This window comes from Athene noctua, chromosome 2, assembly GCF_965140245.1.
Source record: "Athene noctua chromosome 2, bAthNoc1.hap1.1, whole genome shotgun sequence".
Classification (NCBI taxonomy): Eukaryota; Metazoa; Chordata; class Aves; order Strigiformes; family Strigidae; genus Athene; species Athene noctua.
Genome location: NC_134038.1, coordinates 84,034,727 through 84,049,649, shown reverse-complemented (window position 1 = coordinate 84,049,649; position 14,923 = coordinate 84,034,727). Strand labels below are relative to the sequence as shown.

Here is a 14,923-nt window from a genome sequence, read left to right as displayed (position 1 = left end):
TCCCCTGCCTCCTCTTTTTCCTTCATCGGCCGCAAATCCTGCCTGACAAATTTTAACTCTAGATTGTGCATTTTCACGGATGAGGACTGTCTAGTTTTAAGATGCCCCATGCTTCTACTCGATGGGAAACAAGCAGTCAATAAGATTTTTCATTTTTTGTTTCATTAAAATAATATTCTGGTTTTGATATTGTAGATAATACAGCCAGTATCCTGACAAGACGGAGGAGATACAGTCGAACCACTCAGGATATCTATTACCTCCCAGTTTTGATTTCTGATGGTGGAGTGCCCCCTCTCAGCAGCAGCAGTACTCTCACAATTAGGGTTTGTGCGTGTGAGAGAGATGGACGTGTAAGAACTTGTCATGCTGAAGCTTTCCTCTCCTCGGCTGGCTTGAGCACAGGAGCTTTAATCGCAATCCTGCTCTGTGTTGTAATTCTTCTTGGTAAGCCATTTTCAGTATTAAGTAATGATATCCTTCCACTGGATCTCTCAATGTGACAGGGCAGAAATTTCTAGTATGATATGTTTTTGAACCAGAGGCTGCCTGGTAGTAGGAGGTAATTAGAAACACATAGCTGTGATTAGGGAGGGAAAGTTCAGCTAAAATTAATAGGGAAAGATGCCTTTAAAGTACATTTATGAATATCTTGAATCCATTATAAATTATTTTTCAGAGGTTATCAAGTAATTAGCACTGCAGATATTTTTTCTGTAATTTGGAAAGATTTCAAAAAGCCACTGACTCTAATTCCATGTCTAGAACAGTGTGAAAAATGGTAAAAAAGAGATGAGGAAAACTTCTTGAAATGCATTACACTGTAAGAAGCACCATTACCACTCAACAAAAGCCAGTTCTTAATGTGGTATAAACTAATAGCAATGCACAGCATAATCCACAGTGCAAGGGACATATGAGACTATAAAATTACTCCATTAGATAAATGCCATTGCAAGTACATTTTTTTTTTTTTTTCCACCAGGTCAATTTGAATGTTACCCATTAGTTTTTTGGGGTACTTTTCCTGGCAGAAGCACAACTTGCTGAGTACATACCTATGTACTACTCGTGCCTTTCTGCATTCTTGTAGAGACAGCAAGAAATAGTGGGAATTGCAACATGACCACACATAGGAGATTTCGAGGATTTTTTTCCAAAGGCTCTACATTTTCTAAGGACTACTTTCCTCACAGCTTACTTCAGAACTTCCTTGTCAGAAAGCTCTTTTAAAATGTATAGTAATACATTTCATTTATAAACTTATATTTTATCAAACAAGACTGAATATTCACAAGAGAAGAAATAAACCTTTTGAATTTTAAATCAATATTTATGCTAAATATTGGTTTTAATGAAGCACTGGAAGCCATTAATAATGCTTCTGAAAAATGTCAGCCATAGTTACTAATTTCTCATTTAACTGAAAGGATGTTATCCCCTTTTATATCCTTTATGAAATCCCTAGTAATCCAACTAGTGGTTTTCACTGTTGTTTTAAAAGACCTCAGCAATCCCTGCAAAGAAAATATGCAGTAGAAGTGTGCTCTTTACTGACCCTTTGGAAGACTGGGCTGTATTGGAAGTTTGTAGTTTCAGTACAGCATTATTAATTTTCCCCTTAATTGTGTGGTCTCAGCCTGTTGCACTCTGGCATGTTGCTATGTCAAACACAGCTGTATGGATGTCATGGGTGCTTTCCAGGCATACAGAAACCTGTCTTCAGGTTACACAACAAAGGCATTGCTCACTTAGAAGTACACTGTTTTCAGACTGGACAGGTTTGGTGGCCCTTTGTTATAGACACATGCCTGATGTATTGATCCCAAATAACAATATTAGCCTGAAAATATTTCACCTCTGTATTCATGACATAGCATCTGTTCTTTCTTTAGCATATATTTACTTACCTCACATGTAAAGTTTAAACCTACTCTAATATCTGCAGTTTTCTCTTTAGCAATTGTGGTCCTTTTCATCACCCTAAGACGCAGCAAGAAGGAGCCCTTGATCATTTCTGAAGAAGATGTCCGGGAAAATGTTGTGACATATGATGATGAGGGTGGTGGAGAAGAAGACACGGAGGCATTTGACATCACAGCGCTGCGGAATCCATCAGCAGCTGAGGAGTTAAAATACCGGAGGGATGTTCGTCCTGAAGTGAAGCCTGTGCTCAGACATCATCCCTCCTCAAGCCTTGACAGTATAGACGTTCAGGAGTTCATTAAACAAAGACTGGCAGAAGCTGATCTGGACCCCAGTGTGCCCCCGTATGACTCCCTACAGACATATGCCTATGAGGGTCATAGATCAGAAGCTGGATCTATCAGTTCTCTGGATTCAGCCACAACACACTCTGACCAGGATTATAATTACCTTGGAGACTGGGGACCTGAATTCAAGAAGCTAGCTGAACTCTATGGGGAAATAGAATCAGAAAGAACAACTTAGTTGTAATTCCCAGAGCAGAGAAGTTCCTAAACAACTGGAGATATAATGACAGCAACAGTAACAAAAAATGAATACAGTACTTGGAACTGAGCAAGTTGTACGCAGTTACTGTAGAACAAGTGCCCTTTTCATATTTGAAACTGGGTTCTCCGATTGGAAGAAAGTCAAATTTTGAAAAATACAGAAAAAAGAAGCTATTGTCCCTTGTGTATATTTTTTAGTTGCTCAATAAAGTCCGTGGTACCATATCTGTAATAATACCTAAAGTAAAGCCAAGCAATGACATTTTTATTGCAATATGCTTAACACCTCTAAGCTACAGTAAGTTTATGGTCATGCCTGTTTAGGAAGATAGCTAATGGAGGAGCAAATCTCTTGCAGGTGGTTGTGATGTTGCATTTCTAGCTGTTCTGTAGGCCTTGTGATCCCAATGTGAGGTAGCCAAAGGGGTTTACTATCAGTGTGAGAAGTGCTAACGGTCTGTTTCCTTCACAGAAGGGATAAGCCACACCTGTCCTCTTAAATAAATGGTCCTTTGATGATTTAATCTTATTGAATTAGCAGGTTGCATTGAGATTATGTCATTTCATTATGTCCTTCATAATATTTTCATCCATAACCAGCTAACAGAGGGAGGATATCATTAGCTGTTAGCTCAAACATGGCTCTAGCCATCACTGGAGACCTGTTCTGTTACTGTGTGCTAGAGGAACTGTTGTGCTTTTTCTTTTTGTCTTTTCATGGGAACATCATTCATTTAAATGGAATGGGCCCAAAGTACTCTCTATGCAGCAAAGCAGATGAAGCATAGGCTCTTTCAATAAAAACAACAATGGCAGCACCATTAAACTATGCAGTTGTTTGGTTCACTGTGCTTCACTTATGTCAACAGATGAAGCTTTTCAAGTCTTTTGCTGGTCTGAGTCCAGGAGCTAAAACAGTTAGTTTAAAACACAGAGTTCTTAACCATAATGTCTCTATTTCTGTGTGTGACTAAAAGCAAAATACAGCTGCTGTAAGACACTGGGACAGCAAAAATTGAAACAAAAGGAATAAGATGATGTTGCTTTTTTCTTTTTAGTTCAATCTATGGGTATTTAATTTCCCTTAGAGTAATTTATGTCTAAGAAGAGAAAGTTTTCTATTTCAAACATCATGGGATCAGGAACATTTTAAGTCAGTGGAGGAAGAAAAAATTAAAGTGTATCATTACTGTGGTTCTTATGTATTAAATAAATTGATTTTTATATTAGTAACTTTTTAGCCTTGCAGAACTGCTACACAGTTCTGCTTAACATTGCAGGCTGCTTAACACCTAATCCAAGAGATTCTTATGTTTTCCTTTGTTTGTTTGAAACTTTTAACTTTTGTTTGTCTTTCTTGTGATAATACTGTGAGAGAACCAGGAGCTCATAATATCCCATGAAAAATTATGACCTATAAGGCTCACCATCTATTACAGCTTTCTGCTTCTAAGAAAACTGTAGCTCTGCTTAGGAAGGTGGACTTGCAATATGCGTTTGATAGGGAAACTATACAGAGCAGAAGCTGTGTACTTTTTTCTTACTCTTTGGGCTGGTGTGGAGACTGATTCAGATCCATGCACTCCACTAGATTCCTCCCTTTGTTTTAGGTGCCACTTACATTCAGCTTAGTATAGAAGGGTCTGTCTTGCTGACCTACTGTGGGCCACACAGGTGAACCACATTATTAAGCCTTCCTTTCTTTACTGTATGGTTGGGTAGGTCCTAGATATGGCTGAAACTTCTGATCAGCTCTGCTTTGAGGTTGGTTTTTTTATTTTTAAATGAACAACTACATCTTGAGATGTATTGACTGCTTTTGGTTTAAACAGCCTTCTGGAAAAATTAGCAAGCAGCTCTGTAAGAAACTTTTCAAACTCTAAAAAGTTTTAGTTGCTCTGTAGTCACAGAATTGTTTTTTACTACACTGTTTTATTTGCCACTTGAAAACTGTAACATTTCCCTTTCTGTCAACATCTGAACCCATGAAGCAATTTAGAGGGGAAAGAACCCATAACCCTACAATGTTTTGATGAAGATTTGAAAGTACTTTAATAATCTGTGTTCAGATTTTTTTTTTCTTTTAATTTTTACCAAATACAGAATCTTCTAGAAATGCATTTAAGGAGAGACTCTTATTATAGAGTAAAGTTAAACGTATGCTTTAATTTAGTAAGAGTTATACTCAGTTTTAGAATGGTTCATGTATTGTCTTTTTTGGGGGGTAGAGTTATGTTTCAGTTTTGTCCCAAATGAAGCAACTAGCAATGCAGGATTTTATGAGGAGGAATTTTCCTTTGATTTAGATCGTACTTGATTTATGCTAACATCTAAGTTTTTATATTGTATAAGTAGAGTGCTAAAATTAAAATTTTTCAGCATTAGTAGTACCATGGTCCATAATACTTTGTACCACACCTGCATAAAAACTGCATTCATTGTTGTATTACAGTTTTGAGAATCAGGTATCAGTTATCTTTATGTCTGTTCCCTCTGGCCCTACACAGAAGCAGGGAAAATCAGTTGTATTTTGTGCTTTAAGCAGTGTTCCCACCATTTTTTTCTTTTTATTTGCATCATAGAACATTCAGGTGTAAAGCCAACAGTGCAGAGACATAAACAAGTAATCACTCCTTACACTCATGTTCTGATTAAGCTAATGAGAGAAGGAGGTTATAACTTAGAGAAAGAAGAGTCCCCTTTTCACCATTCCTTATGCTCTCTTTGCTGCTGTACGTGCATTGTACCCACAGCCCCAGGAATTCTGAATCCTTTAAAACTCTGCAGGGTTATTGAGATGCTGCTTCAGTGATGCTGCAGTGTGTCCCATTTGATATGTCCTATCCACAGTGATGGCCAAATGTGCTTTTCTATCATGATACGTCTGCATGCTTTCTATGCTTAATGTTTTTTACTCAAATACACATCACAGTGCTGTGTTGTTTGCATGACAAATAGCAGAATATTAAATCTTCAGGGCCACAGAAAAGGCCTCATGGTGCAGAAAGAACAGGTTTACAGATTACTTTCCTGATCCCACAGATTTTTCCTTTGGTCCTTTGTGCTCTAGAAACAAATTTAAACTGTACTTGGGAATTTCTATGTTAACATTGATTAAACCGGAAGAAAATTAACACTGTATGCCATGGAGGGCATGATCATTTTGTAGCATTACTGATTTAAACAAAGTATACATTCAGTGAAATATCATGGGAAACTCTTTCCTAGTTTATGGTTAAGTCTGATTGTATAGACTTTGCTTAAAGCTTTCACAGACCTTTTGTGTACTCATATTCTCCAATATTTTCCCATTAGACTAAATAGTAATCCTGTTGCTCTTAACAACTAAATGCTGAAAACCATCGGTTTTACTTAAACTGGAAGATAATAAGTGAAATTAAATGGTACGTACAAAGTGGTGCTTAAGGGCTTTCCGATTCACAATTTTATTTCAGCAACAGCTATTCAACTAATAGTACCATTACACCAAATTAGTCGCATTCCTTCAAACAAACCCTCTTTCTCGTAATGGTAAGGGCACTCAGTATGATGTTATCTTGACATGTCACCTGAGAAAATGATCTGTATAAATATTTTACAATGTGAAAATATATTGCCAACCTACAAACAGTCCAAAATGTGATTTAATACACTTTAAAGAAATGGAAGGGACTGAATTCAACTGGCATTAGATTAAGTTTCATACATTGAAAACAAATTAATTTGTTTATCAGTGTTACCATTTACTACATACACATATAGACTGTAAAAGTTGAAAGTGATTTCACTGTTATGCACTTTATTTTTTGCATTCTTCTTAGAAAACCAAAATAATTGTAAACATTTTTGGTTTTGAATTCTAATTGGTGCAGTTGTTTAAATTGTGAATACTGCAAGAAAATGTCTATATGAAAATATTCTCACTGATATTTAAAAGGAATTACAAAATTTCTGTGGTCTAAAGCTTTATAAAATCATCCTTTAGAAAATCTAAGTATTGGATCAGCCTGGAATTAACTGAACTCATAGACTCACACAAAGGGTAACAAAGGAAATATTCTAAATGCAGACAAGAATATGAAATTATGCTGCCTAGGGTTAGTTTGTGGTTTATAAAGTGCTAAGACCTTGTACTTGCAGTACATACAAATGGCACAGTGCATTCTAAGGAACATTAGGAGCGTGTTGCAAGTATTGGGCCATCCTTATTTTTCCAAAGTCTCCAAAAATATATATATTTTTTTTAACAAGAGTAATGTAAAGTATACCTCCTGATGCAAGTGTTACTGATAGAAATTGTTACATTTTCTTTTAATAAACAAAAGGGACAAAATCTTTTATTCGTATTTTTCAAATAAAATATGCTCTTTGCTATGGTGATGGGTTATTGTATTCCTCATCACAACTAGAACGGGTCATTTTCTCTTTGCTCCTGTATTTTATACTCACCAAAGAAATACAACTATCTATCTTTAGATTCAAATGCTATACAGCAGTATTAATGAGGTCACTGTCAGAAACAGTATGGTAACTTTAACTAGATTTTAGTACCTGGTATAGTGTCTCAGTTGTGTCACTATCTGAAAGACTCTTACATGATTATGGGTACAGATGGGTAGGGAGAGAGAGAGACACCAAGAGATACTTTGCAACAGACTGCAGTATAACTGCTAAATGGTTCATTACTTTTACTTGTGGCCACTATTCTACTCCAACCATCACTGTCTTGAAACTGAAATACAGCGTTATCGGATGAAAACATTATCCATATGAGTGAGCTAGGGAACTGCACATCTATGAATCCAGATTGGTGGTAACAGCTGGGTTTTTATCCTAAGTTGACACAAAATAGAAGAGAAAAAACAGGCAAGGACATTCACAATGATCAAGCTCAGGCATAGGCAAAGCAAGTGCGCAGGAATGACTCATTCTTTCTCAAAGGAACTAACAGACTTTACCAATAAATTGCATCTTAGAAATACTGATACCATGGCTCACAAGGAACTTGTGTCATGCAAGACCTTATTTCCCAGACTGACATGAAATTAAAAAATAAAGCTAAGGTTGACACAAAATGAAAACACAATTTTGTTATAGTACCGTCCTTGCTCTACTTCATTGCTCACAGACAAATTTAGATTGTTTACCACCATACTATGCAATTTCCACATGTGCCTCAACACAGCCCTGGAAACAAATTATTATGGTAAGACAATCTTTAAAAGACAAATATTGTTAGACTCAATCTGAATGAAAGTTCAGGGGAGGAACTAGTGATTTTGTTGGTTTTGTTTTGGTCCTCATTTGAGGTGTTTAAACTTTCTAAAGAACATTTATAAAGACTTTAGATCATCCTTCATATCTAAGATACATTGAAAGGTGGTGTTTTTTGTCTTAGCAGAGTTTACTATCATATTATTGTTAAATTTTAGGTTGCTTGAGGTTCAATACTACTCCTATACATGTCAAATGTATTAAATTACATTTATGTACAGAGAGTCTTTAAAAGCTAGAAAGCTTTGTTAGTGAGTTTAGTAGACTTCTGTGGGCTTCATGATTCTGTGTAACAATTTTGTGTTGGGTAACTCCCCACAAATCCATCAATACATGTCAACCTTTAATTAATCAAGAAAGTCCTGAAGATCCAACAAACGTTTTCCACACTAGCTGCTTCTAAATTTGGGTTGTTATGGAAGTGTGTGCAATAGAACATATTATACCTGGTGGGCAGTCGGTATCTGCAGAAACATCCTCAACTAATAAAGCAACCTTCAGAGGGAAAAAAGACACTGGGATTTGGACTCTTAGAGGATCATAGGGCACATAGAGCTTGAAGGTATTAGATCCCTAGTGAAGCCTGAACAAAATCAGGATCTGTGAGACCTTCATAGTGGACCTTGTCATCATGCATGTTCAGTGTCCAAATAGGTGATGAACTCAATGGAGAGCCCAATAAAAGACCGTTTAAATATGTGAAAGGCTCAAATATCTGAACTGTCATGTCTTCTGCTAGAGTCCTGGATAGGAATGGATCAGTCTTAATGCATCTGCCAGGTTACAGTGTGAACACAGTTCTGAGGCATGCTGCAGTTCTAACACCTTTACCTGCCACATTAACTGTTTTGAAACACATTAGATTGCTCTCAACTTTACATTGTATATTGTTTTCTTAAAATCTGAATTAATATCCATGTTCCATGTTTAAAAGTAATTCTTTCCTGTATCTTCTGGAATTGATTTGAGGACAAAGCATCTACAAATAAAATTCAACCCTGATTTTAAGTCTCAAGCACAACATATCTAACAACCAATTTAATTATAGGATTTGGGTTGGGGAAAAATCAAATACTGGTTGTGTACAAAAGGTAAAGTTCACTCTTATTAAGCAAACTATTTTTTTATTAGTTTAGGTCTATTCATTTAAAACTATGCTTGGAGTGTAAGCGTATATGCAAAGATACACATCCTGATCATGTCATAAAGACAACATTTCAATTTCTCAAAAAAGTAAAACCAGCTCAGTATCTGTACTATTTACAATCTCTTTGAACTTACTCTTTTTGACGAAAATTTTATTTTCCAGTTAGTTTTAATATTTTGTACTACATAAATTTTCAACTGGGAAATGGTAACATGGAAGAGAATGGAGAATGATTCAGAAATTAACATCTTTTTAATCTCTAGCTGCTATAGGTATTAAAAAAAAGAGACTAAAATGGAAAACATCTTTATGAATCAAATTGGATTATCAACTCTGAAAGGCAAGTCACTTGCATATGATGTTGATAATAAAAATAACAATGTTATTGTTCTTTCTTACTTTTTTTAATCATAAAGTATCAAATCAGAAATTGTGGTACCACTTCTATTGTATATCTCTAAAATATTTCAAGCCTGATATATAAAGGGAACATCTCCATAAACGAGGTGTTTGTTAGTTGTTTTCTTTATCCCGAGACTGAGATTTTTTTAAAAATAGTTTCACAGAGAGAATTTGTCTCATGCAGGTTGCCGAAGTATTCTTTAAGTGTTAACTGAGTTATATAACTGCAAATGTAGCATCCAATTTTTTGTGGGAGAGAAGGAAATGAAAGGCAAAGTAAACCTCTCAAATCTTGCACATGGGAAACATACTCGGACTCTTTAAGCAGATCTAAAATCACCACCTCTTAAGCATATTCTATCCTATGTAGTTATAGAAAAAAAAAAAAAAACAAAAAAAACCTAACAAAAAACCACAACCTCTAGCACTTAGCACTCACTTCATCCTGTGTCCATGTTTTCCAAATGATCATTTCAGGTATCTCTATCATGCTTTTTTCAATAATATATTACTGTTTCAGTAAGACTCATTAATACTTTTTTTACAAATTTCTTCTTCTAATTTCCTCAGAACGTTAAGAAGTCAATTCTGTTAAATTGGATGGAAAGTCTAGCAGAAAAATTGCTCTTTGACCAAGTTCAGGATAGAACTTCTCATCAAAATCTGCAATCTTTGATTGGTCAAAGGAATTTAGCAGGGATGTGGAAGATTGGCTTCAGAGCAGGACATTAAACAGGGATCTCCCAGTTCAACTATTCCTTTATCATAATATTACATTACAAATTTCAATGAATTTTTACTAACTGCTTAATGAGTATTTTTGGGTAAAACATAATTCTCATTTTCTATCGAACTCTGTGGGGCTAAGTGATCCTGAAAACATGAGTTATTGTTCACTTTATATTCTCCTTTAGTATTTCATGTAGTTTTCATTCTTTTCTACCTCCACCAGCCCCCATTTTTTGCTGAATGAAGTACTCTAGTACCATAATTTATCTTAAACAAGTCAGGGGACTCTAGGAATAAAACTTCGTGTCCCTGAAAAAATGAAAATACATATCAGTGGTATCTGATGCCAAAAGGACTAATCTTTATTTTTTACTCTGGGGCAAACATTTTAATTGGACATTATCACAGCTGAATTCCTTACCTTTTTCCCATGCATAGTAATTTGAAATTCAAATCAGCTTCTATGATACCTTCAACAATCTTGGTGTTATTAAGCGTTTATACTGGCCAAGAACCGAGTGTCCTAGGTCACATAGAAAAATGACATTATTTGCCTAAGGAATTTCTGGCTTAAAAGATTTCTGAATCCAATGTTGCAAAGCAAAGACTTGTAAGGGAAGGAAAGGGATTATAGGAAGTGTGAAGAGCAACACAAGGGTAGTAGAGTAGATATCAAATATCACAAGGCAAATACAATTACTGGTGAAATGATTAGAGGTAAGTCATACAATCAATAAAATACATAGTGATAACAGATTTTTCAGTAATGTATTATTATTATTATTACTGTAAAACTTTATGCATTAATATTGCAATATTTTATGGCTATTTCCATTACAGGTAATAAAAACATGAATTATATGTGATATATAATGGGGATAGACTATGAAATTCATAAAAAGATTACAGTGGAAAGAGAAATATATTTTAAAGTTATTGATCTATTTATATTTGTGTTTCTTTATACTATTCAGCTAATGCTAATTTCTGTTGCCGATATTGTAAATACTCCACATTGCTGGGTCAGTCATGTACATGCAAATTCCCACTGGTACACTTAGGTTTTTGGCTTGCTGGTTTTACATATGGATTTTGAAAATATTTATTTTGTTCTGAAGGAAGTTTTGGACTGTACTTTTGTAATGAAAAACTGATTCAATTTCCTCACTTCTAGAGTTTTAATATTTCTGATAAAGATTACACACTGCAAGAACAGTCACAATAGCTACACAGAGGGCTGCAGGTGGAAACGATCTTCTGTCTGCTTACAGGAATCTATTATTTTTGCCTAGTTTTTATCCACAGAAAATATTGGCAGAGCTCACAAGCTCTATCTAAGCGTTATCCCTACAAGAAGGAATTGAAAAGGGGAAAACTTGTCTCGCTTGGACCTTCAACTTCTACACTGGCTTCTCAACTGTCATGTTAGTGAAATGATAATTTTTGAGTACATACAAAAAATCCAGTATGCCAATGGAAAATTAATTGACTTTAAGTGATCTTACCCCTGTACTTAGCACCGGTGAGGCCACAAGTCAATTTGTGTGTTCAGTTTTGGGCCCCTCACTACAAAAAGGACATTGAATTACTTGAGTGTGTCCAGAGAAGGGCAACGCAGCTGGTGAAGGTTCTGGAGCACTGGTCATACGAGGAGCGGCTGAGGGAAATGGGGGTGTTTAGTCTGGAGAAAAGGAGGCTGAGGGGAGACCTCAGTGCCCTCTACAACTACCCGTTTCTTTCCAGAAGGGGTTGTTAGGCGTTGGAATGGGCTGCCCAGGGCAGTGGTGGAGTCCCCATCCCTGGAGGTGTTTAAGAGTCGGGTCGACATAGCGCTGAGGGATGTGGTGTAGTTGGGAACTGTCAGTGTTAGGTTAATGGTTGGACTGGATAATCTACAAGGTCTTTTCCAACCTAGACGATTCTGTGATTCTGTGACTTTGGACAGCAGTTTAACTTGAACTCAGGCTGCCTCTTGCCAAGTTATATTTTATGAGGAAAGAACACCTTGTGAGAAAGTGGGTCAGACGATAGAAACATCCCAATTTAAGTGTGTGAAAGGGGTACCTGGTATCTTGTACAGTTTTACATAATTCTGGCAGCCAAGAAGATGATGCTACAATTTATTCCTGTGGAAAAGAAAACTTTTGCCCTCTGAAAGTAAAAAGCTTGTTCTTGTTTGCAAGGTGTTTTATGTCAGACATTATCACAACTTGAAAAGATTCATCCTGAATGCAAGAGGTTGTGATGGTCAATCTGTCTCTTTGCATCGTGTGCAGTTGCTGTTGATGGTGCGATCTGTATGGTCCTTGCTATTGCTAAGGGGCATCTCATTCTTGACACATTTTAATAAAAGCATAATGGTACATTTATTTACTCAGAAAATTAATAAGAAATACTGAGCATTTCAGTTCAAGGTCACTAGTTCATATTTGAAATGGAAATGAGAAATGCAAATATGATTAGCACCAAATGACTGCTTCTTTACATGAAAATTATTTGTAATCTCACTTTAGTGTTAGTACAGAAAACCTGCATGATGATAGTGCCAAAGAGATAGCCACTCAGTCTGATCACCATATTCCTGTCTGCTCCTAATTATATTCTGAGTTTCTTGTTTGACTTTGAGGATCTGACAAGTATTCCTGTAAACAGACCTATCCAATTTTCAAATAATAGCACTGTGGATGTATTCAGCACAACATTCTATCCCCAGCTTCTGTCCTTGCTACATCAGTGGTGGTGTTTCCATATTGGAGTGGGACACTGTCATGCCTTGGCAGCTATCAAAATCTAAATAAATCTTTCTACAGAACTCATTAAAGCAGACTTGTTCAGTCTGGGTATAGAATGTATCTCTATTTTTGTCTGGTTAGATTTATGCAGAATACAGCTTAAATTCTCACCTCCTCTCATCATGCAATTAAAGTTTAGCAATGTTGCTTCCACTTTCCTAAAGTGGAACCTGAGCCAAGACATTGCACAATTAAAAATCAAAGAAAACAGCCAAATAATATAAAGACATGATGACAATAATATCAGCCATGTAAGGGACAAAGAAGAAACTTTAGAAATGTTTTTTAAGCAGTGGAACATGCAGTGGCCTCTGAATGGCCACTGGTAATACAGAATGATTATAGATCTGTTGTAGAAAAAAATGAACAAGTTATAGTATTGGACCCTCAGCATACAGGACTTTTATATAGTCTAAATGATGTTAAAATGAAAAGTGCTGAAACTTCCTGGTGATAATTTCTACTAATAATCTGGAAACTTTAGGAGCTCAGATTTAATGTCCAGCTTTGAAAATCTTTTTTTTTTTTTTTTTTTTTTTTTAAGTGCTTTAAGAACCTGGGGTGAACATGCTAGAAAAATTAAAAATCTGCCTGTTCTATTATTTAAAAATATCCTTAAAAAGTGTCTAGAGACCATTAGAAACAGCAAAATCAAGTAGACACAGCAATTCACTGTAGAAGGCTAATCTAGTACAATTTCTTGAAGGTGTCGACAAGACTTTGAATAAGGATAATCAGACTGATTTAGTACAATTGGATTTCCAATAAGCTTTTGACAAGGTCCTTCATCAAACCTATGATAGAACGACATGATATTAAAAACTGATTTAAGAACAGGAAAGAAAGTACAGGAATACCTTGTAAGGTTTCTCAGTGTAAAGAGTACTGTTAGATATTACGCTAAGACTGGAATTGTTTGATAGAGTCAAAGATAATCTAGAAAAGCAAACTGTGAAGACTTACAAAGCAATCAATGGATACTTAGTGTATGTACTAAAGTTGTGGATGAAAGTGAAATAAATGCAAGGTAATGATCAAAGGCAAAGCCAACCCAATCTACACTTACACCATGAGCTGAGAATAAACTGTTAGTACTCAGGGAGGATATTCTGAGTTACTGTTTCTACCTAAATATTTGCTAAGCAGTCCTAAGCAGTCATGAAAGCCAACATAAATGAATCTGGTGTTAAGAATTATTAACCAATAATAGAAAAGCAGTTAGACAGTGTCATTATACTACTTTGAAAACCCAGAGTGATTCCACATTTCAACTACTCAGTAAAACAGTCTGATCCCATAGGAAAACTAGAGAAAGAACACAAAAATCAAGAACAATATTCAAAGATGTGGAATAGCACCCATCGCAGGAGATTTTAAAAATCAGGACTCTTCAATATGGAAAAGAAATTACTGATGAGAATAATACTTAATATATTATAAAAATAAATTATAGAATTAGAACTATCATGCAGGAAATAGACTTAACAGTTAACAGACTTAAGTAGATACTTTTTCACATGGTATGCAGCTGAGTGGTAAAAATCATGTTGTGGATACAGAGCTGATAGACCCTTTTTTACATGTCACATGTGGCTTTGGAAATCACACAGCTGCAATCTGTTGTAAGGTACAGCAGTGCTGGCCTGCACCATCCTCCTGGGGTTGTTTTAAAAAACTTCAACTGAAAGAAATTTTGCTTTGTGGTAATAGAAAATAATCTGGCTTCTGGCAAAGGGAAGAAATACTAAAATTTAGACCAAATGACCATAGGGTTAAACTGGTTCTAGTGTTTCATGCCTAATGGTTTGGAATATGAGGAAACTACCAAATAATTTCCAGCCCTGTAATGCTTACCTCCAGACCCTCCTGTGTCTTTCAAATTTGCCTGTCACCCTGTTACAGATGTAGTTCATTAATCTTCTTCAGCTGACTTGGTTCATCTGTAGATAATGCCAGTCAGGAAGATGAACGCACAAGTCCATTCAAAGTCCAATGAATTATGAAACTGAAGTCAAAGAACTGCTGGCCTTTGCTCATTCTATACTGTCCACAGGCATGTATTATCCCCATTCAAAATGCTCTGAAGTGAGTCATTACTTAAATAA

At 35.8% G+C, this 14,923-nt stretch overlaps 1 protein-coding gene across 3 annotated transcripts in view; it reads left to right on the top strand.

The window, feature by feature from the left end:
• CDH18 (cadherin 18) overlaps nt 1–9,191 on the top strand; it is a 582,223-nt gene extending 573,032 nt beyond the window's left edge. For 2 of the 3 annotated variants that reach the window (XM_074899541.1, XM_074899544.1), the window contains 2 exons: nt 196–447; nt 1,949–9,191. In XM_074899541.1, coding sequence (XP_074755642.1) covers nt 196–447; nt 1,949–2,451 — 755 coding nt within the window. In that variant the 3' untranslated portion in view covers nt 2,452–9,191. The remainder of the gene's footprint in view (nt 1–195; nt 448–1,948) is intronic. The other variant, XM_074899542.1, reaches the window with a different exon arrangement.
• The last annotated feature ends 5,732 nt before the right edge of the window (nt 9,192–14,923 follow it).